General features: G+C 37.9%; 1 protein-coding gene across 1 annotated transcript in view; it reads left to right on the top strand.

Moving 5' to 3' along the window:
• Positions 1-24,880, top strand: part of Sobp (sine oculis binding protein homolog (Drosophila)) — a 176,262-nt gene that overhangs the window by 33,186 nt on the left and 118,196 nt on the right. Inside the window, exon 4 of the mRNA XM_013022373.1 lies at positions 6,880-7,031. Within this exon, the coding sequence (XP_012877827.1) occupies positions 6,880-7,031 (152 nt within the window). The remainder of the gene's footprint in view (positions 1-6,879; positions 7,032-24,880) is intronic.

The following is a 24,880-nucleotide window of genomic DNA, read 5'->3' as shown; positions in this document are numbered from 1 at the left end:
CCATATTTTGGCTATGGTCAATAATGCTGCAATAAACATAGTTGTGCTGGTAGCTTTCGTATGCTCTTGTTTGTGATCATTTTTTTGCCTTTTCCATTCAAAGTTCAGCATTAATGTATAACAAAAGCAAATAAGAGCATTGAATTATTGGTGGTGCAAATATTGCTGTGCTCATAAAGGACTAATTCCCAAATTGTCCAAGCATCCAAAGAATTTTCCATGTCTTTTGCCATGCAGAAGCTCTGAAATTTCATGCAATCCCATTTATCCAACCTTTCTTGGATTTGTTGTGTTTCTGGGTCTCTATTAAGAAAATTTTTGCCTGTGCCAAGGATAGGGAAATGAACCCTAAGATACGTATTCAAATTTTTTTTTCTTTCATGCGATTGTTTCTAACACATTTATAAGATTATTTCTTTGTTGCTTTGTATGTCCCTTCCCCATGGTATAACCCCTGCTTTCACTGTATTTGATGTTGTTATAATTTGTGGAGGGGAAAGGAAAAAACAAATCATTTAAATAGGGATACAGGTGGACCCATTGCAACAATGAGACATACAAGTTGTTATGTCAAAAACGAACTTTACAACTTTGGTGCGGGGGAGGAGAAAGGGCTAGGTGGGTGGGCAGAGGGGGGAAGGGATGGGAAGGGGAAACAAAGGAGGAGGCTACAATGCTTGATAAGAAATGTACTCATTATCTTGCCCATGTAATTGTAACCCCTCTGTACAGTATTTTCACAATTAAAAAAAAAGAATTTTCTAATAAGCCTCTTATGGTAAGGGTAAGGGCCAATTGTGGCCATACAGAAGGAGACAGATTAAGTGAGGGATTTAAGATAAAGAAGAAAGGAGGAGCAAATATGCTTTTCTTATACTTCTTTAAATGGATTTTGTTATTTAAGAACTTCAGGATCCTAGAGTTTTATTTAGAAGGAACACACAAGCACCTCTAGCGGAACACTCCTTTTTGCAGATGATAAAATGATATGTAGAGAGGCTAAATGATTTCAAATCCCTCAGTTGCATCAATGGTGGACCCAGGAGCACAACTACTCACTTTAGAAGTGAAAATACCATGTTATCATGCATTCTAAATGACACAGTGACTCCTTAGAAAGTCTGAGGCTCTTCTTACCATTATCTGAACTTTTTTTGGGGGGGTTATGATCTAGTTAGGATGATGCTTTTTGCATACCATGTTCAGGTCACCAAGGACTAAGATGCTAAAAGGAAGTAAGAGGAAATATCAGCTGTGCCTTCGTTTGCTTGTTAGAGGGTGCTCGCATTTCTGGAAATTCTTGTTATTCTAGGGATATTCCGAATGCTGACTTTTCAAAGTTGCTGTTAAATTAAGCTGACTTAGTTTGTGGACTTGGCCAAGGAGAGTGGAAATAATAACCCTTTTCTGTTCTGGAGCCTTTCACTGGTACTTCCCTCTAAAACAACTTTGTTCTGAGTGATTACCAAAGATGGTGCCCCCAACTTTCTCCTTCTATCTCACCCTCATTATCCATCCACCCAAGATGCACTTTAGTAAGGTTGCTGACTTTTTTCTTAGGCTGAGACCTCAGGTCATGTTTCATCCTAGTGAGCAAGGTAAATGTGATTCCTCTCTATCTGCCTAACAGTCTGCTTGTCGTCAACCACATTCATATAAATAAATAAATAAATTTGAGTATGAAAATGATCAAATCCAGTGTGCCGTCAGATTCCTTCAGTTTTGGAAACAGGGAAGGCCTCTCTGGGATAAAGTTTAAGGTATAATAAAAGGATTAATTGCTCAAGAATTTAGGGGTGGTAAGTTAGGAAGCAGAACAGGTAAAGACTCTTGAGTGGACAGAGCTTCAAGAACATGCAAGGAATCCCAGAGCATAGATAGGCTAAGAAGCTTATCTGAGGCCATACAATCCATGGAGATCATGGCAAAGAGTTTTACCTTCTTTTTGAGGGCAATGGATGTTACAGACTTGGTAAACACTGAGTGAATGAGTGAGTATATTATAAAAATATTTAAGAAGACCAATGATTATTCAGGTTAAGAGGAAGGAAAGAGCCAGGAAGAATACCAGAATACCAGCAGATTACTGGGTAGAATATAAAAGCCTGGTACTTGAATAGAAAACAAGGTGAAGGGGCCTCATTATGGAGAAGAGTGTGTATGTAGCTTTGGACATGAGCTGCTAAGATGTTTGGGAGGCAATTAGACATAGTAGCTCATGAGCTACTATGAGAATTTACTCTTGCTCAGTGTTCCAGCCAATTCATCTTGGCTCTTTTAACAATGGTTTTCTTGCTCTAAGATTCTATACAAGGCAGCTTGACCCTTCAGTCCTAATATACTGCCATTTGTACTTCTTTGGAGATGGTGTACCTTGAAGCAGGACAGTGGCTCAGAATTGCTTTCCTAGCAGCAATGGACTTATTGTCATACTTTTTTTTTTTTAAACTGGACTCTCTTGTCCATAATCATGATAGGTTCAGTAGTGAATAAAGCCATCATTACATCATCATTATCCCAGATCATTTAGCTCATTTAGATCAGATCCAAGGCTCAGGAATGGGGACAGATTTTTATTTAGCTTCTTGTCTGTGGCAGCCACCCAGTGAATATGACTTATTTAGTCTGTTAAGAGCAGTATTACATACATCCTTTTGCCTTCTTATTGATTTGTGCATTTTTCTCCATTTTTACAGGCAAAGGGTTGCCTGGTTTGGTATTTGCTGCAGATAGCAGACACAATGGGACTTTGTGACCGTGGGTGTCTTTGGTGTCTTTGGTCACTCTGGTGTCAGTCATTATGCCCAGCACTGGTCACATGGCTGTCTTTCTGCCAGTGCAGACAAAAAAGGATGTTTCTGGCAACTGAAGATTCAATTCTGGGCAAAAGAGGAGAAACCTTCTTGATAATTAATGACCCAAATGGAAATGTTTTTGCCTCAGTGTAAATGTAGGGCAGTAGAACAGTGAGTCCCAGTGAGACTTCTTCAGAAGTTCAGTCTTAGGAAGTCCCTCTGAAAAGACATGCTCATGGTCAAATATGTGAAATTTAGAACATCTTATCTCTCTCTTAAAAGGTCCTTAATTATTTATTGGTGGAACCAAAATGTCCTGCAAGAAAAAGCCGGTTGTTCAACTTTGTTTAGCCTGGTGTTTTCTCAACATATTTAGCCATGGGGCTTAAAAAAATACAGACATTTAAGTACCTCATGTGCTTAGTGCTTTGTGGAATGTACTTTGGGAAATATTGCCTGTTGAATTTATTGTAAAGTTCAACTTTTCCCCTTTCTTTTCAAGTTTGTTAGGGTGAATGCATAGAAAGACAGCTTCTCTAGAGCAAAGAAGAGAGAAGCAGAGACCTAGTGGTTGAGGAGACTTATAGGAGCCCCACTCACTGGCTAGTCCATGCAATTATGTGGAGATCTTCAAATTCATTTTAGTAAGCCAGAGCCATTTATACTTAGTAGTGTCATGTTAAAGAATCCCAGTTTATGATATTCATAAATATGATATTCTTATGCTATTCATAAGAGAATTGCACATTGAGTATCCTTCAGAAATGCTTGAGACCAAAAATGTTTTAGAGTTTTTTCAGATTTGGTTATATTTGCATATAAATAATATGGTATCTTAAAAGTGAAGCCAGAGGGGCTGGGTAGGTGGCTCAGTGGTAGAGCGCTTGCCTTGCATGCCTGAGGCCCTGGGTTTGATTCCTCAGCACCACATAAGCAAAAAGAAAAAAAGCCAGGAGTGGTGCTGTGGCTCAAGTGGTAGAGTGCTAGCCTTGAGCTGAAGAGCTGAGGGACAGCGCTCAGGCCCAGAGTTCAGACCCCACGACCTGACCAAAAAAAAAAAAAAAGAATAAGAGAAGATGTAGTTGATCTTACTCCTTTGGCTTTAATTTTTTTATGAAAAGTTTACTTTTCTAGGGACAGTAATATTAAAATATAAAAATATTAAAAAATTCTGCCTTACCCAGTGGCAGAATTTGAGTTGTGTTTTGGTGGCTGACAGAATTTGACCACATAAAAGTTTTAGATGATCACAATTATCTTCTAGTTTCTTAACTATACTATTAATATAAGTGACTTATAAAACTAGAACATATGAGATACCTGAAAATGCTTTCTCTTGAACTTTTGAAATACTCAGTTTATCAACCTGTTTTTTTTGGGGGGGCATTAGCTATTGATAAGTTTGATGGCAGAAAAGGAGAAATGTAATGAAGTTTTCCAAAATGCTTGTCTGTATGAACCAGAACTGTATGAAAAAATGGATGGGAATGCTGATTTGTGCTGTCATTTTAAGACTTTCACCAACTAAAGTACACAATTCTTTTGCCACATCTTTCCATATTGTTCCTTTGCAGTAAGAATGATATATATGACTGTTGTGCTTTAAAATTCTACTCCTTTTTTCTTCATTTGTTCCGTTTACTTATTAGGACTGTTATAAGAAAGTATCCTTGCATCTTTTTAAAAAGTGACAAGTGGCCTGGTGCTGATGGCATAGAGCTTGAGAAGCGAAGAGATGCCCTTTGGCCCAAGTGTCCACCCCCCCAGGCCTTCTAGGAACTTTGTTTCTATCCTTTCTCATCTCAGTTTTAGTCTTTCATAGGCAAGCCATCTAAGACCAGAAACATCTCATGTTTTGTTTCCCCAGCCAGACTCTAAAGGAAGAATCGACGGGGAGAATTTAATACAGGTTGTCTATGGTCCCTTGGGAAGTGGGGCCTTATTAAACTGTGAGACCAAATGACTTTCCCCATAATTTTTTTTTAACAGATTTCACCAGAGTCAAGGTTACTGCCACTGGATCATTTGGGAGAGTTTTACTTTATCATCTTTTTTTTAGGAACTTAAGATTTTAAGGCAAATAACAGAAACTGTTAGGGCTAGTTAGTTTAGTAATGATGGACAATTATTTTAAACTATGCTGTTTCTAATCTGATTTAAGAAAAACTCCAACATACTCTAAGATAGAGTATTAGAGCTTTGGCAATATCATGTAAAATATCTATAGGTTCTGTGCTAGAAATCATACAAAATATAAATAAAAGCTTTCTTTCATTGCAATGGTTATTAATACAGTAATTGCTTTATATTTGAATCCCTATAATGACTTTGTTTAAAGGAAGTTATGTCATAAAAATACCTAATATTGAAGGTATTTTTACAGTTATTGGATAATAATAGATCAAAATGTATAATTTATGAAATAGGAAAAGCCATTATGACAGTATGTATTCCACTAATGTAAAGAAAGTGCTGCATATAGTTCTGTGTGGTGCTACTCAGGAGGAAAGAGCCATATCACTGCATTACAAATTAGTTTGCTTCTAATTTTGCAGGCTGATGACCATACTGCCTCAAACCAAATCTTTTCCCTGGAAATGGAGTGATTGCATGACAGACTCTATGAACCATGAATATGTCAACAACTCATGGACCAGGCCTTGCTTAGCAATTAGTCTTTGGGGGATTTATTCAGAAATCAGGCAACACTAAATCAGAGCTTGTTGGGAATTTTGTGATTACCATTCATGTCTGGAGCATGAATCTGGATTAGAACAAAAACAAATCTGTAAAGGAAGAAAAGCTGTGACTAATAATGGCAACACATGCACGTGCACACACTCATACGCGCACACGCGCACACACACACACACACACACACACACAGAGGCTAGAGAACACTAAAGAAACAGCACATCCCCAGAAGACAGCAAGAAAATACTTCTTTCTCCTAAAGGAGGCCAATGCTTCCCTAACTCCAGCCATTTAAACATTAACATCCCAATTTTGTCATAACTCCTTACTGTCTGCAGTCTGATTTACTCAATGTATTTTATTAACTGTTTTTCTTTGAAAACCCATTTTTGTTTTAAATAGTAATGAGTATGATATTATGGTCATGAGTCTGATATCATTGTGCCTATTAAATTTGTTGTCCTCGCGTACAGAGGAAATGGCAGGCAATACTTTAAATATTAGAAATATTATCTTACCATCTAAAATCACTTTGCATACTAGCTGGGAAAAACCCTCAGTCTGGCTGAGAATGATCTGACACCCTCATTCTCATTATTATCCCTTCACCCAGGGACCTGGAACCACATCACATGCTGGGGAATTGAAATCAGGTCTGTTCTCCCTGTAGATACTAACACTGGAAGGCTGCTTCAAAGGAGACTGCTCAGAAAGCCAGGCTTGCCCTTTTCAATGACCAGAATCAGCCACTCACAAATTTCTTTCTTAGTCTACACACATGTCTGGGGAATCATTATATTGTAAGAGTAAACAGCTTTCCATATCACTATATAGCAGTAGGGAACGTGCCACAGTGAAGGCCAGCCCGTTGTCAAGATTCACATGAGTTTGTAGGTTAGCACTTGAGAGACTGTCCCACCTGGTACAGATCTGGTAGAACTTCAGCAGGCCCTTTGAAGAAAAGGGCCATTTATTTTACAAGTTGCATTGCTTTATTCCTGGGGCATGTTTAATCATGCCCATTGAAACTAGGCTGAGACATCCTAGGATCACTTGTAGCTTTGCAGTCATGCTGTGTTTTTGTTTGTTTGTTTTGTTTTTAAATCGTAGGAACCTAAGTAAATAAGTAAACGAGGGAGGGAAGGAAGGAACCAAGGAAGGAAAAAAGGAAAGAAAGTTAAAAGTGTGAGAAAGGACAGAAACAAATGAAAAAGAACTTGGCCTTCTCCAGCCCCTCTTTCCCCAAAGAGCTGGCTATCCATATCGTCTAAAAATTGGTGAGGTCTGGAAACTCCAATCAGACCCTGGGAGCTCTGAGATTCAGGATGTGTCTAAGTTTAAAGGGATGTTTGCTTCTGATATGAACATTTTTCTTATACTTTTATTATAGAAGATGATGTGTCAAATGTACAAATAATGTGTGCCTGGTGCCAGAAAGTGGGAATCAAGCGCTATTCCCTGAGTATGGGGAGCGAGGTGAAAAGCTTCTGCAGCGAGAAGTGCTTTGCGGCCTGCCGGCGAGCCTACTTCAAAAGGAACAAGGTAAGCCCAACTTAGAGGCCACGTGGCCACCTGCCGCGTGCGCATGCGCCTCATAGCCACTAGCCTGAGATGCTGGGCCCTTTCACGTGTGCATTTGTCCTCTTGTTCTGTCGGTTTCCTCCTCTGTCATGCTTAACCTTTTGGAATTAAGGAATCCTTTTCTAACGAGTAACCTGTTCTTCTGCTTCTCTTGGCTTGTGTTTGAATTCTGAGAGGGTGAATCCGGGGAGGACACCAGGATCACAGCTATGTCCCTATCAGAGATGCCTTTCCAGCAGGACAGGGCACACGTAAGAGCCCACGGGAGCGAAGTGGCACATCTGTCTTGGAAGAGCCAAAACACTAGCAGCAGAAGCCTGGTTAGAAAGCTTTATTCCCCCTACGTTTAATTCTTGTTCTCAGTGGGAATATTGCTGCTGCTCTTTCCAAAGCCTGCCTCACAAATTTTAGTTAAGAAAAATGCCAAATTAAAAAAAAATCAAATCTCGAATAATGAGGACATTATGAAGATGTAAGCTAACATATACTACACGGCTAGACATTTGTGAGAAGCCTGGTGGGTAAACACAGGAGCAGCCATAATTATAGAATTGTTTTCTTTTGTTTTAAGTTATCCTAGCTCTGAAAATGTCCTTTTTGAATAGCATTAGCCACCGTTGGTGAAAAGTGGGATGTATGCTGTTTTTCAGTCACACACACGTGCACACAGACACAGACACACGCACACACACACGCCACACATGCACCCCTAAATTTTTAGATCTCAAAGAACTGTTATAGCATTTTGCCACCAAATACTAAAATAAATTGCTAGTGCTTGGTTACTTTTCATTGATCTGTAAAACATCCTTAATTCATAAATCCATGCACATTTTGCTAAGCATTTCCATTTCAATAATACAAGATCCAAATTTATCTTTTCATGAAGTAAACACTTACTATTTTAAAGTCTCATATTTGCAGTCTTGAAAATGCTAATCATGGTCGCACTACTTTGCAAGAAGCACTGTTGCAGTAAATTATTTCCTGCAAATTTGGGTCACATTCATCCTGCCAAAAACCATAATGCCAAAAGAATTAGGCTGCAGAATTCAGCGGGGTGGAATTTTAGTAGCAGTCTCAAAGAATTAGACTCATAATCTTCACCGGAACAGGGAGGCAAGTAAGGAAATGGTTTCTGGAATTCTTTGAGGACAGGCAATCGCTCACTTTCCCTCAGGAAGGGCCAGTGAGGCTGGGGAGACGTTGGGAAAAGTGACACAAGAGAGACACGTTTTGTTTTAATATGGGGGGATTAAAATGATCTCCAAGACCCTGAGGCTTCCATTTTGAATGCTGAACACAGGGCTAACAATCCCAGGAGTGGGTCTAAAGCTTTCTTCTTCAAAGCCCTCCTTACCACAACAAAATAGTTTGCATTCCATCACAGAAGATGGCTATAGAACAGGGCTTTTTGTCTTTCTATAATATGGAAGGGTTAAGGGTCTGAATCTTGATGGGCTGCCTGTAGTGAATAAAATCAAGCAAGATACATTTGTCACAACCCTGTCAGTACATATTACAATTTGCAAAATGATTTTACTTTGTAGTATGCTTTTGAAGAAAGGCACTTCATACCATTTGGAAAGACAGTCTAGAATATGATACAATATGTAGACTTTAAAATGTCATTATAAAGTTTAAGGTCAAACTGAATTTAAACTTCCATAGTATGTACTTTTGAAAAATGGACAACTGGGAGCCAGGTTAAGACATAGTATTTGGAATACTTACAATAGGTAAAATCAACAGTGGGAGGAGGGACGTCAAATTTTACTTTCTGCCAGGAGCTACTGGGGTAGGTCTTTGGCCTTTTGCAAAAACTAGGAGTTTCAAATGTTTTCTGTTAAGCCGGTGGCTGCCTGCTTTTCTGTCGCCCATTAGTACACATACAATACCTGTCTTCTCTGTCATCTTCACTCTTATTTTTACATTCTAGCACTTGCCGTGCTATGCCTGTTCATTTTCTTTTCAAATAGAGAAATAAGCTTGTCACATCACCTGCTGGATTCTTTATTTTTTAATTTTATGAGTGCCCATCTCAGAAACAATATTATATTGTATTACAATTAACATGTACAGCTGCTGCATTTCTGTTAACTGATAGTATTTTGTGGTCATTTCATTTAAGGCTTAGATTTCTTAATGGCTCATATTAGATCAGCCTCTACACTGCCATTACTAAGAACTGCAGTAATAAGCTCCAAACTGTTTCCCACTGAAGACAATAACAAATAGTTACTTCTTTTCTTGTATCATTTAACAAAGTCCTTGGTCCTCATCATTATAGATGAGGTCTTAATCTTGGAAAAAAGGAAATATTCTTCTCTATAACAAGCCTTTTTTCCTTGTTAAATTTTGTAGTTTTAAATATTGAAACTAGATAGATTATAGAGTAAATGGTACCTGTGCAGAATAGAATTTTATTTTAGGTATAGAGTAGATTTTTTAAACCGTGTAAAATTAACTATGCTGCAAATTATGCTTGTAATGGCAGCCATTTGTTGCTGGATAGCATGCTGGGTTCTAAAAATGGTCTCTAAGTTGAACCCCAATTGCATGCATAACTTTACAAAGGAAAATCCTAGTAGAAAAGGTAGCTAATTAGGAGTAGCATTCCACTGACCTCTCTTTTGTGTCTAAGCAACACCTGCATTTGTGAATATACATGGGACAGCTGTGCCTGTGGTACTGCACTTTCCCATCACAGAGATTTGGGTAGAGAGGCAGACATTGCTTTGCTACAAACAACAACAACAACAACAACACACACAAAAACAAGTGAACAACAACAACAAAAACCAAGGACAAAAAATAGTTCAACTCTCAAAATGAAGATCCATTGAAATGAACTCTTTAAATTTTATTTCTTTCTGAAGCCTTTCTTCTGTTGAATGGAATAGGCTGAAAATGTCACATCTCTCACAAACCCTGGCACTAGGAAGTAAGGTATGAGCAGTGGAAGCCAGGTTAACCCCTTATAGCATGTAGGATGTATTTCTTAAATTGTATTTAAATTTCTGCTTAAGAGTCATTTGGATTGCTACAAGTACATAGGCATTTTGCAAACTGATTCTGCTAAAAACTGCTGGGAGAGACCTGTGAGTCACAGCTGTATTCATAAGGAATCTAACTAATTACAAGTTTACACATTTCAGGATGCTGCTCTGAGAAATGTATAGTGGTAATGCATAATATATTTGGCAGAGTCCTGATTTCCATAAGGCTCACTTGCTGGCTCAAAAGTTTTGAACCAGAGTCTGTGGAGGGGGAAAGCTTATGAAATGTATGAGCATTGGATGAACAATGGGATATCAATCTCATTATTTGAGACACCAGAGGATTTTCAGGGGACTTATTCTTTTCTCAGGCCCCTTTTGAGACATTTTTATGACCTGCTGTACCTGTACCTTTTTAAGGTACAGAAAGAACTAAGAACACCTTTAGCTCACTGGTTAGCCTTCCTAGGAGTTAGAAAGTTGCAAAGCCTTAGCAATTTTGCAAGAGATGCAGAACTGCCCAAATCTTTTGACACTAATTTTACTTTGCACAATATAGGTGTTGAAGATATACTCTGTAACTATTATCTCTCTAAAATGAGAGTAACAATTCCACAAATACTCATTTCCACCTAGACTGTATTTGATCTTTTTCCATTTGCATAGGAAAGATCCTGTTGTCTAAACTAATATCCAGAACTCAAACAGGTAGTCAAAAACTCAAGCAAAATGGCCAACATAGGCAAGGAAAAGGATGATTATCTAAAGTTTGTAATGTTCTGAAGATGAACAGCATTGATTACTTAGGAATAAACACAAATTCCTAGGAGCATCAACATTTTGCTCCCCCATCCTATAATAAATAGAAGTACATCTTCATATTACAACATTGCTATTCCCAGTAGACGATGTAGAAGTTCCTTACAGGGATATACACAGATATGGATATGAGTGTTTATTTCAAAAAAGAGGATTATATAGACAGAAACATTTGCAAAGGATGCTTTCCAAATAATTGAAATAATCACAGATATTCAAAAGGAAAATGTTATATTATAATAAACATTTCTTTTACTGTCCAACTATATTCTGGAAATAGCAATCTTTTATTTAGAGATCTCTTTTGGAAGATCTCATTGCTAATTATTACGTATTTTCATGATAGTTGGAATTATATTTTACTTAGACATAGAGTATTTGTCTTTTGATTAAACTTGGATATATTCTAGGTAAGATTTCTTGGTTTCAAACTTAATTATAGAATATAGTGGTGCAAAAAAAAAGCAACAATTGGCATGTAATTCAGTGATTAACCTGTCTACTTTTTTCCCTTTAAACACCTATAAGATTTAATTTGCAAAATAGCTATCATTCATGAAGGTTGGAGAGGGCATTAAGAAATTACTTGCAATTAATGTCTTCTGATTACCTGAAGTTCAGGCCTCAGGCTTACTTTGTTAGTTACTTGTACATATTCTTGATCCACAAGTAAATGAGGCCAGTGGGCCCAGGGTTTTTCTTGCTTTTATTGGGTGCCAGCAAGCCTGGTGGGTCTGTCTACTTAAACCTTGGCCTGCAGGATGGTGGCCTTAACTCTGCAGTGTCTGTTGGAACAGTGATGTAGGCCTGCTCAAGGCCTTGCATATGATGTGGTCTCCTTATCCCAAGGCTTTAGTTTGCAGGTCAGTGGCTGAGTTCCCGCCAGACATGGCAAACCGGGGTGTCCTTAGGAAGCTCTGGGAAAAGAACAACAAACCAAACTGTTTTCTTGTTATCTCATATTTTGACATATGGAATGGAATATTGTTGAGCTTCTGTGAGAGTCTGTGGAAAGCAATAGCAGAGGAGGAAAAATGTTAGCTCTGGGAAATGCATTGGGAATGGGGAAAGTGAAGGGAAGTTCTGACTGGTGAAGTAAGGTGTAGGTCAGCTTCAAGTATAAAACACAGACTCTTGAGGAAAGCCAGAGAGCTATACTTCTGCAGGTGGGTGGAACTCACTATGTAGGAAGCCATCAGACATTAGGGTATGCGACCTTCATATTTATACAAACATTTGAATACTATTTGAGGAATACTGATCTAACTTACCTGGAACACAAACAGAATGGGGCAGATGGGTTTGTACTAAAAGAAAGTATTAGCAGACACTTCCATTTTTTTGTTTTGTTTTTTTAATGCCCTTCATTTGGGGAAATTGTACGGTATGTGTGTATGGGAGCAGAGAGGTAATTCAAATCTGTTACCCAGAATGTGTTATTAGATATTTTAAATTGAAAGGGAGGAAATGATTAAAAGTCTAACTACCTGCCAGTCCCATTGTGTGTCCAAAATTTCTTTCCAATGAGTGGAAGGAATGTAGGAAGACTTTCATTGATCAGAATCCGGTCATTTGAGGATCAATACACAGGCTTATGGCCATGTATGCTGGAATGTTAATTTCAGACACAGTAAATCTCTAGGCATCCTGGTGATAGCTAATGCTATTCACTTAAATCAACTTTTTCTCATCTGAACTGCTGGTAATTATCCAATCCATCTGAGAGGCACGATCCCTTTTAACATTAACCACAGTGTCAGATTGCATCAGCGACATTGTGTCCTGGTGACTGCTGCTGCTACAGAGTGATGAATGTTCAGGTTTGGGGTCCATAGTCTAACTGTCTATGTGGGCAGCCCACAGTTCAGTAAACAAATGATTGGGAAGGGATCTATTTATTTGAGTTGTACATTCTTCCTTATTGATTCTGTCACTTGCATCGCCAAATTTCTCACCTTGCCTCTAACATTGTTCAGTATGAAGAGTGAGCATTAAAAGAATGATCTCAAGGGTTGTTTTCATATGCTTATTCCAGGCTGTATTCAGGACTGAGTTACTCTTGTGCCTGACTTAAAAAGGAAGGCACTGCGATACCTTATTAATAACCAGAAGAGGGAGAGGATTTGAGGAGTTTTGGATGAGCTGTCCAGAGAAAACAAAAGAAAATGATTATGCATTTTTCTGGGATTGATGAGTGATACTCTGTTAATTCAAGCTGTGTTTAACATGTTGAATATCCAAATAAGTGCATGCATTAGAGGTCAGGTGGCTTGCCTTGATTAATGGATTGAATCCGAAATCTCTCATACACATCTGAGATGTCAGGTTCTAAAACCTAGTTTACTCAAGAGGGCTATAGACAGCAGATCCAGGCTATAAGCATACCTGCCATTAATTTTTAGTTTTCCACTTTTTCAATACCCCTGGATAGCTTTTGTACACATAAGTGAAAGTATCAACTGGAGAAGCCACATTTACTTCTTTGTTCTTTGCACTATTTGCTCTTAGTTCATATTATCACAAATTGGGATGGAACAAAGGAAACCTTGCTGCAGAGTACAGTTGAATTTCTGCCTCAGTAGTTTGTAAATTCCAGAAATTACCTATGTTACAATTTACTTGTAGGGTGGCTGTGCACACAGTGGAGGCTAATGTTTGCTGACAGACTGGCTTTGGAGTTACAAGCATCAGTCTGTTGCATTCTCTGTAAACATAGGCTTTGGGCCAAGACTGCGTATAGCTGTAAGCCCAAGACGGCAGATCAATCATTAATCCATAAAAGATGCTTGGACTCTGCTTCCATGTACTGAGCACTCTAGTTAAATGAAACACCTGTAGTTTTTAGCAAAGATAGAAATAATCAATGGATGGGGTTGGAAGTCTGTATCCTGTATTCACAACCTCCCAAAATTTGTGTTGTCTCATAACAGAGGGCTAGCGTGATTCAGGCTCTGGGACTCATCAAGTCTGTGTTGATACTTGCTTAATGTTTGAAAACTTAAGTTTGACCCAAAGGATAACATGGTTTCAGTAGTACTTCTATGAAGACTATTTTTAAGCTATGGCATGTTATTCAAAGCAAGGTTTCCTTCAGGAATTACATTTATCCTAACATTTGATAGCTTTTGCAACTCACCTGAAAAGTAAATAAGAGAATAAGAGAATTAAATCCTCTCATGATTAAGTCCTTAAAAATGTCAAATTACATAGGGTTGGAGAGCCCTGATTAATGCTTCCATGTTAAAATATTTCTCATTAGTTTTCTATGGTAAGGGTTAACCACTCTATTAAAAATTCAGATATTAATGTATTTTCTGCTTAATTCATCTTCAAATAGAGGAATATAGTTAGTAGATATGAATTTTTTTTACTTCCAAATGTGCTTTGGAAACATAGTGAATTATGAGAGAGATTTGGAGACATGAAAGAGAATTCCGTTATCAGTATGCTAAAATGTATTTAAAAGTATTTAACTGCTTTTAATTGTAGAAAACAACTACCTTGACTTTGAAATGGTTATTTTTCCACAGAAATAGTAGAATTTATGATATAAATGAAAGATTTTGCATCCAATTGAATCCCACAAATGTACATTTTCTTTTAAAATATTAAAATTATTTTTAAAATTACCTATGTTTTAATTCCTTAATGTTTAACTTTCTTAATTAGCTAATTAGCATTAAGAGCTAGATTCTACTACCATAAGCATATTTGGGGGACTCAGTTGGTATAGGAGTTCTGCAGTAAAATTCTCCTAAACAGGCCTCTTGCCAAATACTCTGTGAGAACATGGTGATTCCTATGTGGATCCAATAAATGTTATCTTATTGTATAGTCTATTTACATTTTTAAGTAGCTGCTCAAAGGAGTTTCACTTCAACATGTCAGTTTATGAGTACAATGTATCCTGATCGTTGTCACCCTTTTACAAAGTCCATCTTGATAGAAAAATGTGCATTTAAAATGTGGTAAGCAGTTTTATGACCACATATTGAATTTTCTTTTCTAAGGTTCTTTGAAGGCTCTAATACCTCCTGTGATCACCTGTATGTTCTGTATTTGTACTGTCAATATGAAAGACAAGAGAAATTTACCTGTTTTAGCCAAGTTTTAAAAAGAAAACTATCTTAGATGGGTGCTGGTGGTTCACCACTGTAGTCCTTGGTACTCAGGAACCTGTGATCTAGAGGACCATGTTTTAGAAGCCATCCCAGGCAGAAAAGTCCATGAGATTCTTTTTCCAAAATAATTAGCAGAGTAGGACTGGAGACATGGCTCAAGTATTAAAGCACCAGCTAAACAAGCAAGCCAAGTGAACATGAGGCTCTGAGTAGGGCCCAATCATGGAGAGGTGAAAATTTAGATATCATAATAAGCTGATGTCAGCTACTGGAAGTTGTTATGCAAAGTGGTGAAATTACATGGTATTTATTGTTTATTGGACTTACTTTAAGAGAGTAAAACATTTAAGATCCTGCATATAAAGTAGATTTGCACAGTAAGAAAGATGTCAGAATTCCCATCAAAGTTAGGTGTGTCTGGTAATAGAAAAGTAAAAATACCTTAGTCTCTGAATTATTTATTAGTAGTTATGAACATTTTCTCAGTAGCAAAAGCATGGTGAACCAATTTAGTGCTTCTCTCTCTCTCTCTTTTCAATAAGAGGAGGTTATGGAATGAGAAGAAAGGAACCAAGGTAGATATTGTTGGTTAAATATTTCAACAGTGATTTTTTTCTATAGCATAGATAGGGCCTGTCTATCCCGATCCCTAGTAGGGAGGTTGAGCATTAAAAGCAAGCTTCACTTCGAACACAGCTTTTGTGTGGGAGACCTATCACATCTATAGGTCTTTTCAAGCTCTTAGAGATAGCACGCTGAAAAGGCAATGGTATCTTTGAAGGATCTGTATTTGGGCAGAAAGATTAATTTGAAGTTTTTGTTACCTGAAAGTAAGTCATAGTTTGATAGTTACTTATAAAGTGTATCAAAATTTTGAATGCAAGTAACAGAATGGTCAACTCAAACCGGCTCAAATAATAAAAGACATTTTTTTCTCTTATGGACTTACAAGGTCCTGAGTTAATATATACTTAGGGGTAGTACTGTGGTGCCATTTCTTTCTGTCTTTGTATAGTGTTGGCTGTGTTCCAAGGCTAGCTTCCTAAAGGTTCATAGGGTGACTTGTTAGAGTAGTCAAGGTGATATGCTTCCTTGGTCAGATCTGAAGGAATAAGTGCTTTTGTCGTAGCATGTCAGAAAATAGTCTTGGAATTGATCCTTATTGTCTGTGCTTATATCTCATATTTATGCTTGAATGTGGGACTGTGATCAAAGCAATATAATGTTCTCATTATTTTGAGCCAATGAGGACTTCCCTCTGATGTTATTGTTGACCTCATTTTCCTCTAAATCCTATGGGCTTCATGGGGAAGGGTAACTACGAGAATTAAAGTCTGGGAACTATTGAAAAAAGGATTTGATAAGAGTGATAGCTGATGATAGGTACAGGCAAAATCTCATTTTGGAAAAAAGAGAGGTGATCTCAAGGTTATTTCAAGTTGAATTCTTTACACAATGAATGTATCATGTCTATCCTTATTATGTAGAACTAACCTGGAATCCAAGTGTAGATTGAAAGATAGAAATGTATTTAGCACTTATTCTAGGCTGCTTACTTGAGCTACCTCTTCTACTAGTTATTTGAGAAACCCAATTTTTATAATGTTGGCTCTAGTACCAGGACATATGTGACTGACTACTGGTACTAGACTAGTTTTGACTCTGTCTACCCTTTTTGGACTGTAGGATATTGGACGATATAGAACCGAAACAATTTGTAGTTAGATATTAGATATCTCTATCTATGGATAATAACAATGGTACAGTTGAAACTTGTTGCCTGCCTATATGTACTTTTTTGTATTATTAGTTTTTGTTATTACCATTTTTGATGTTATTATAAAGGTGACATATGGAGGGGTTACAGTTACATAAGTCAAGAATACATTTATTTTTGGACAATGCCACCCCTTCCTTGGACTCTCCTGGTATTTCCCTCTATATGTACTTTCACTCACGTAAATAGCCTGGGAGAGATTGGTCAAGGACCATGTTGGACAGTAAAAGGCAAACACTTTGGACTAGATGTTTGACAAGATGAGACTGTTATTATCCATCAAGAGCTCACTGCCTCATCCACGGAAATCCTCTATTCTATAGCTGGAAACAATGTGCTAAGCAGAGGGGAAAGAACTGTGATTTACTCTGAAGCTGAATGTCAAGCTCAGGTGGCCAAAAGAAAAACAACCAGTTTTGAAAGTTGCTGCTTTCACAATATTAATTAATCTATGTACTTATTTAACCAATATTTGTTGAACAGCTACTATGAGTCAGGAACTGTGGCAGTCACTGGATTTAGAGTTGCTAACAACAACCTGTTTCCTGCCCTCATGAAGCTTACAGTCTGTTTTGGGGACATATATTCAAACATATATATTAAACATATATATTAAACTGGTACTAAGTCAAGTGCTATGATGGTATAGGCCCATTGTCAGGAGAGTTCCAACCAGGGGGTTTGACTAATCAGAAGGTCTGGAAATTTCTTTGAGGAAGGTGCACTAAATCTAAGATCTAAAGGATCAAGAACTGTTAAGTAAGGAAAGAAGGAAGGGAGGCCTACTGGATTGAGGGCACAGACGAGTGATTTCTAATTCTGGCATTGACTTATCTTCTTCACTAATTTCAAGGTTTTGTAAAAAAGTAGCACTTTGCTTTCAAATAAGAAAAAAATTGAGCAAATAAAGTATTTCCCAAAATCATAGCTCCGTTTACCCATTTGTCTGGAAATTCATTTATTTTTACCTTCTCTTGGGTATTGTTGCTTGTCTGTTGGCCTCTCATCCCTGACTTTTTACTCAGCTCCATGGATCATGATGTTAGCACATTAATGCTAATTCATTTCAAGTAGTATATTAATAGCTCATAACTCTTAAAGGTAGGAACACTTTGTAAAGAAATAATAAAAACAATAACAGTAAGAGCTCAAGTGTTTTCAATGATCAAAAAAGCAACAGGGACCACAGAGAAAATATGGGCTAAAATGCTTTGATTTGAGAGAGAATAGTATGCAGTAATTACTGTCTGACAAATGTGGTTTTTGAAGGAAAAAAAAAAACCTCATAGCACAACCTCAGCCTTCCTTCCCCATGGGGTATAGAGAAGGGAAGTCTTTTTTTCACATTTAGAGAGAGCTATAGAGCTATATTAATATTCATATAAGGGTAGGCAGGAAGTTTGGCCATGATGCTTTCCAGGATAGAGAAATGCTGACTGCCACTCAGGTCCCTGGACCAGATAACTGAGATCACATGGCAACAGTACAGCAAATCTACAGGCAAGATGACAGGGGGCAATTCTCGTGGCAATATGGTGTGGTGGGAAGGTACAGATTCTCCTTGCTTTCTTTGTATTCTTTGTTTCAGTCTGGTATCTAATTTTAGTGCCCAGGAGCATACAGACAACTCTGTAGGGATGTATTAACAAATAAACAGTCAAGACGTAATTCAGATGTTATCTCCCTGAGTTCAAACTGGGAGACATGCATGTAAATATTTTTATTTTATTTTATATTTTATTTTTGGTTCTGGTCCTGGGGCTTTTGAACTAAGGGCATGGGTGCTATCCCTAAGTCTAGTGCTCAAGGCTAGTGTTATGTTACTTGAACCATAGCTTCTACTTTTGGCTTTTTGGATAAGAGTCTCATGGACTTTTCTCCCTGGGCTGGCTCTGAACCACGATCCTTAGATCTCAGATTCCTGAGTGGCTAGGATTACAGGCGTGAGCCATCAGCATCCAATGGCAAATGGATATTCTAAATCAGAGTTGCCTACACCAGCTCTTCAGGATGCCAGTTGGAAGATCTAGCCCCTACTAAGTAGCCACACCTGCACCTGCCTCAGGTGGCTATGAGCCTAGTAGGTACTTCCAGTTCAGCTGGAGGTGGCAGCCCCTCTCCAGTTCCAGTAGCTCCTGAAACCACACGTAGTGGCAGTCGTTTCCAAAAGAGGCTGATTTTAAAACTGTGATGAAAATGGCTAACAGCAGGCTGAAGGTTAAAGTAAAAAACTTAAAAACCATAAAATCTGCCTGGAGGCTATTTAAGCAAACTGTTTTAGAGGCACAGATGGTTCATATACCTCTGAGCCAAAAACAAAAAGTAAAAAGAGGACAGTAAAGCTGGTGTGATTAAGCAGACAAGTATGAAAGTTTTATTAGTGCTAAAAAAGCATCCTTTAGAAAAGTGAAAAATCTGTCTCAGAAAACTCAGAAGATATGTTAAAGACCAATGGGAAGTACAGAGGGCAAACAGATGATATTTCCAAAAGCAAGCAGAGCTGGGTGCTGGTGGCTCATGCCTGTAATCCTAGCCACTCAGGAGGCTGAAATCTGAAAATTTCAGTTTAAAGCCAGCCCCAGCAGGAAAGTCCATGAGACTCTTATCTCCAATTAACCACCAGAAAACTGCAAGTGGTGCTGTGGCTCTAGTGGTAGAGTGCTTGCCTTGAGCTGAAGAGCTGAGGAACAGCACCCAGGCCCAGGGTTCAAACCCCATGATGGACAGAAAAAAAAAAGCAAGTAGAAATAGAGAAGCCAATGTCTTCATGTGCATTGGCTATCAGAAGGCTATCTCCCTGTCTTCTGTTGTGTTTTGATGTCAAACAGGTTTTTTTGAGATATGTGCAAATTTCAACAGTGATTTGAGTCTTCAAGAAATACCAGCTAAAGCCAATCTAAGAAGATGAAGTGCCATAGAAGATCCCAAGTGTGTGTCAGAAATAAATGCTGCTGACATATTGTTCAAAATAGTAAGCATACCTGAGACCTGAGAAATAATTGGGATAGAGAATATTTGGCTTCTTTGGAGGTACCTGATAACACATGGTGGATTCAGTCCTCCAAAGATTCTTACCTGCTTTGCCTGCACAAAGCATCTGAGATTGGTGAGTTTCCATTAGAATCATTTTGAGAAAACCCAAGTTTTGGAGAATGACAGGACAGTGATCACCATTTGAGAAACAGCAGCATTTGTGTCTTGAGTGAACATGAAATATAAGCCCAAATAAAAAATGGCCAAATATAGCCTTGTGAAAAGTAAGGTAAGTTGTTTGGATTTTCAAAAGTCCAAGTAATTCACTTAGAGTTTGGCTAATTTCCTCCACAGAGGCCTTGAGGAAAATAAACAGCTGAAGACAAGGAATAAAGCCTTTCCTTAGGTTAAGAAACTGAGTAAGGGGTAGTTGATATTCCTCACAGTACAGATAAATTGATAGTGTACCATCTCAAGGGCATATGTTTTGAGTAGTCTTTCTTCATGTACTGATTACTTATTTGGAAATAGATTTATAGGAAAGATAGGACTATACTACTTTCTCTAAGTTGCTTTCATTTGAAGAATCTGCCCTCCCCAATATATAAGGAGCTAACCTGCCCTGCATTATAAATATAATGTAACCTGACACCAGATACAATTCCATTCACTTAGCTGTCAACTATCACAAGAAAGTAGAAAGTTTTAACATTCATACTCTGTCAGCATCTCCAGAAAGAGGAATGTGGTCTAGTTTGTAGGGAGCACATTGTGTTGCCTGCCTAGAATTTTTTTAAAGCAACTTTTAAATGCTTGACTACATTAAAAATGTTTAAAAATGGGCTAAAAAGTATGTCAAACAAAATGGTGGTAATCAAGATACATCCTTTTTATTTTTAAACAGGAAACACGTAATTCATTCTTTAACTTGCTTTTTATAAAGGATTAATGCTAGACTTTATAAGAGTTGACATTGGGTAATAAATATATTTTAATTAAACTTCAAGCTTATACAAATATGGGAAACAAAGGGTTGCAAACACACAAAAGAACCAACGATAAAACAAAAGACCTGGTCATGATAAATGTTTTTTAAGTGTGCCCTGTCTCCTTACATTCAGTGGGTAACCTTTGCAGTTGACCACCTCAGAGAAAGACCGGGTCAAACTCTGTGGCAGATGGTTTAACGTACAGTGCATATATTAATTCACAGAGGCAGCCCTGGAAATGCAAGCGAGTTGCTAATGGTCATGGATAGCAGTTTCATGCTGTTCCTGCTCTTGAAGTTAAGATATTCAGATGTCATGCTTTGGGGTTCAAGTTCATGAATTTCTGGGTAGGGAAAATATTTTCCCTTTGTATTTGTCAGTTTTCCATCTGTATTACAAATACCTGAGCTAATCATTTTATAATGAAGAGAGGTTTATTTTGGCTCACCACTTCCCAATAGCACCACCCTGGGCACTACACCTCTAACACATTAGCCTTGTGGGGGAAACATTTGTACTGCACAGTGGATGAGAGATGATGTTTACTATTTCAGGTGAATAGAAGAGAGAGAAGGTAGGCTTACATCCCAGGTCCATGACTTACTTTTGGTTAAGGTGGTCCCATTGAGAGAGAACACTTAAGTAATTTGTGACACAAATTTGAAGAAGGTGGACATCACTGCTGTATGGAACTTCAAAACACACTTCAAGTCAATTCTGACTGAAAAGAAAAATCCCCAATCTTATGCTCTTCGGCACCAGAAAATGTCTTGTATCAATGAAATCATTTTTAGTTTCCTTCAAAAAGAAAAACTTCAGATGATTAATTACAAAGAGACGCACTACCAAATTCTAGTACAAAACTCATAGAAACTATTTAGATACATTGAAGTTTAAATCAAGACCATCAGAATTAACTGCAAATTCAGAAAGAATTGGACAAAAAGTTTAGATGCCTTCACTTAGAATGGTATTTAGCATTCAATATGAGGAAAGAAGAAAATTAAATGCACAAAAGTAAATGAAGATGGAGCTGGAGTTAACATTTCCATCTCCCACAGGCACAACTCCCTCTCTTATTCGAGCTTCTTTGCTCACTTTCTTTACATATCTTCTTCAGTGATCTAGCACATAGTAAATATAAGTTAAATTTAATCCTTATGATCATGTAATTCGGCTCTAGATAAGGAGATATTTGATATTTTTAGAGCCAAATATTTCTTAAATGTTTGGCCAATGGCTACTAAAAGCGATACAGACTCCAAATTCTTTTTTTTTTTATGTTTGTAGGAAGAAGGACTGATATATTGAATAAAATGTCTGCCACAGTGAGGACGCCATCCCCTGTTCCCTCATCAAGGGCCTGTCAATGATTTCCATGGCCATGTTGTTGCACTAAACCAGCTATGGAGAGATGGGCTCCCCCTGGGCAGCCCACTTTGGGGGAATCTACTCTCCATTCCTAGAGAGGGTCAGGAAAATTGGTTGCCTCTATTTAGGGTAATCCCTTTTGGATCCAAAGGCTAGAATGACCCTAGCTAGAATGACCAGCTAGAGATAATTGCTAGGCAGAATCAGGAATAGTTTGGCCCACACTCTTTGACTCGAGCTAAGCTACTGGAAAATGTGGAGGAGAAAGGGCTGGAGAGAAAATGGAGGATGCATTATATGTACAGATCAGTATCTTTGTAACAAATATATGACTCAGCTGTTCATTGGTATTTCCAGAGGTTAGGATTGTCCCAGGGATGAGTGCTATGGAGTTATGAAATCTGTGTTGTTTCTGCTTGAAGAATGTCTGTCTGGGACTGGAGATGTGACTCAAGTGGTCAAGTGCTAGCCATAATGAAGTAAGTTATGTGAGAGTATGAAGCACTTAGTTCAAGCCCCAGTACCAACGTGGGCATCTACAAATACATGCATATGTGTGTGCATACTTACACATACAAGCAGCACATTTCAAAAAATTCTGCCTATTCTTTTAAGAATGCCTGTGCTTATGGGGAAGTTGACCTCCTGCCCTTCTTTTATTCACTTACTCATTTGTTCAGCAAGCATGGAACATTCACAGCTTGCCAATCATACAAAGGGATGTGTCTTTGTAGGGATTCAAAGTTGAATAAGGAGGGAGGCTTGCCTCTAAGGCTCCTATAGTTGAATAGGAGAGTCCTACAAGTAAATGTTAGGATGTGAGGCATGTTGCAACATGTGTGTGTGTGAGCAGAACCAAGGACTTGACTTACCTGGACCTGGTTGACTTTCCCAGGCCAGGGGACCAGGCCCTAGGTATCAGTGAATGCATGCTAAGTTGGAGACCAAAATGTAAATTCAGGAAATGTGCTGGGTATATGAAAGCTAAGGACAACAAGGCTCAAAAATGGAAATGAGTTAAGAATGAGGACCCCATAAGTCACACCTTAAAAAAATGTAAAATGCTTAGTGTAATTTCTGCATTGCATTTTAACATTTTGAAGCATTTTAAACTTTATAGGAATACTTGAAACAAAGTAACATGACTTTAAAAGTGATTTTGACATCATTTTGTCTTTGGATAGTTTTATGAACAAACCTGCAAGGACTAAAGGAGGCAGAAGTAGAGAGATTGACAGGTAGAGCTTAGGGTTATAGAAACGCTGAGGCCAGTGGACTCTGAAGATTTTAATGCCTGCTGTTAAAATGTAAAGTGATACGAGAGCACTTCAACTTCTTTCTGCTATGGATGAGAAAAACTGTGGTCCTAAACAGAAGGTGACTTTCGGGGATCATTCACTCAGTTAGTGAGGGACACATACATAACAGATGCATCAGCTCTGATGAGTGCTCTCAGTTCAGAAGAGAAGAATTGTAATTAAGATTGCATGAAGAGTACAGAAATCCCAGTCTTCTGGGATTATCACTGTTTAGTAACTGTACATATGAACTTTATAAAATGGCTCAGTATGTCATTTTTCAAAACTTTTATTTACCATTAACATGTAGTAAGAAATTCATTTTGCTTTGTAATTTTGTATACATGCATGCATGTATACTTACATTCTCTTTCATTGATTCTAAGTTACTTTGATGCTGGCATTTTCTTGGTTTTGCCAGTCAGTGTTAACAGATTTTCACACAGTGATGTCATAACTATAACCTGGCTAACAAGAATGTAAAATGCATCATGATTTCATAAGTGCTAAAATGGGAGAAATGTTTGAGTTTTGGAACACAAAAAATAGGGCATATCTATTAAAACTGAAAACGTTTGATGAGATAATACTGACTTTTCTATGTAATGTGCTGTTTTGTATTTCATTAAAAGTTGTTGAATGGTACTCTCTAATAGGTCAAGACCTATTTTAAAAATACTAGCTAAAGAGACTTATTGCTTATGAGATGTCATTGTGGAAAATTAAATCTCATTATTGGGTTGTCCTTGGTCTTACCTGCAATCTCACCATGTTAATTAAGTCAAGGTGTTATCGATTATTCTAAACTTATATTATGCACTCTCTTAATAGAATCATCTCTATCCTCTAAAATATCAAAGGCTGCTTCTTTATTTATTAAAAAAAACTGGTCTTTTATGGATCCAACAGAAAAGAGAATGCTCTAATTTGAAAATGTGTTATGTCAAGCTCTTATCAAGTGATAATGCAACAAAGAAAGGCAGAGATGACTTAGTGAGGAGGGGGAAAGGGTAAGAAAAACCGTGGGGGTGGAGGAACATCAAACAGTGAGGTAGAGCAGCTTTCCAAACAGCTTCCTACTGTGGTTCCGACCTTGGAGCCAAAGGTGATGAAGAACTGAGTGAATGGATAGACCATCACCATGTTTGCACTGGACTTCTTTATGCCACAGTCAAATAAAAAGAAATGCTCAACCTCTCTAGTCATAAAAGAAATGCAAATCAAAACAACATTGAGATACCACCTCACCCCAGTTAGAATGGCTATAATCAATGCAAATCAAAACAACATTGAGATACCACCTCACCCCAGTTAGAATGGCTATAATCAATGCAAATCAAAGCAACATTGAGATACCGCCTCGCCCCAGTTAGAATGGCTATAATCAAGAACTCTAATAACAACAGATGCTGGAGGGGATGTGGACAGAAGGGAACCTTACTGCATTGTTGGTAGGAGTGTAA

This window comes from Dipodomys ordii, unplaced genomic scaffold (genome assembly GCF_000151885.1).
Source record: "Dipodomys ordii isolate 6190 unplaced genomic scaffold, Dord_2.0 Scaffold62, whole genome shotgun sequence".
Lineage (NCBI taxonomy): Eukaryota > Metazoa > Chordata > Mammalia > Rodentia > Heteromyidae > Dipodomys > Dipodomys ordii.
Note: the sequence above shows the minus strand (reverse complement) of the source record. Positions and strands in the feature narration are given on the sequence as shown.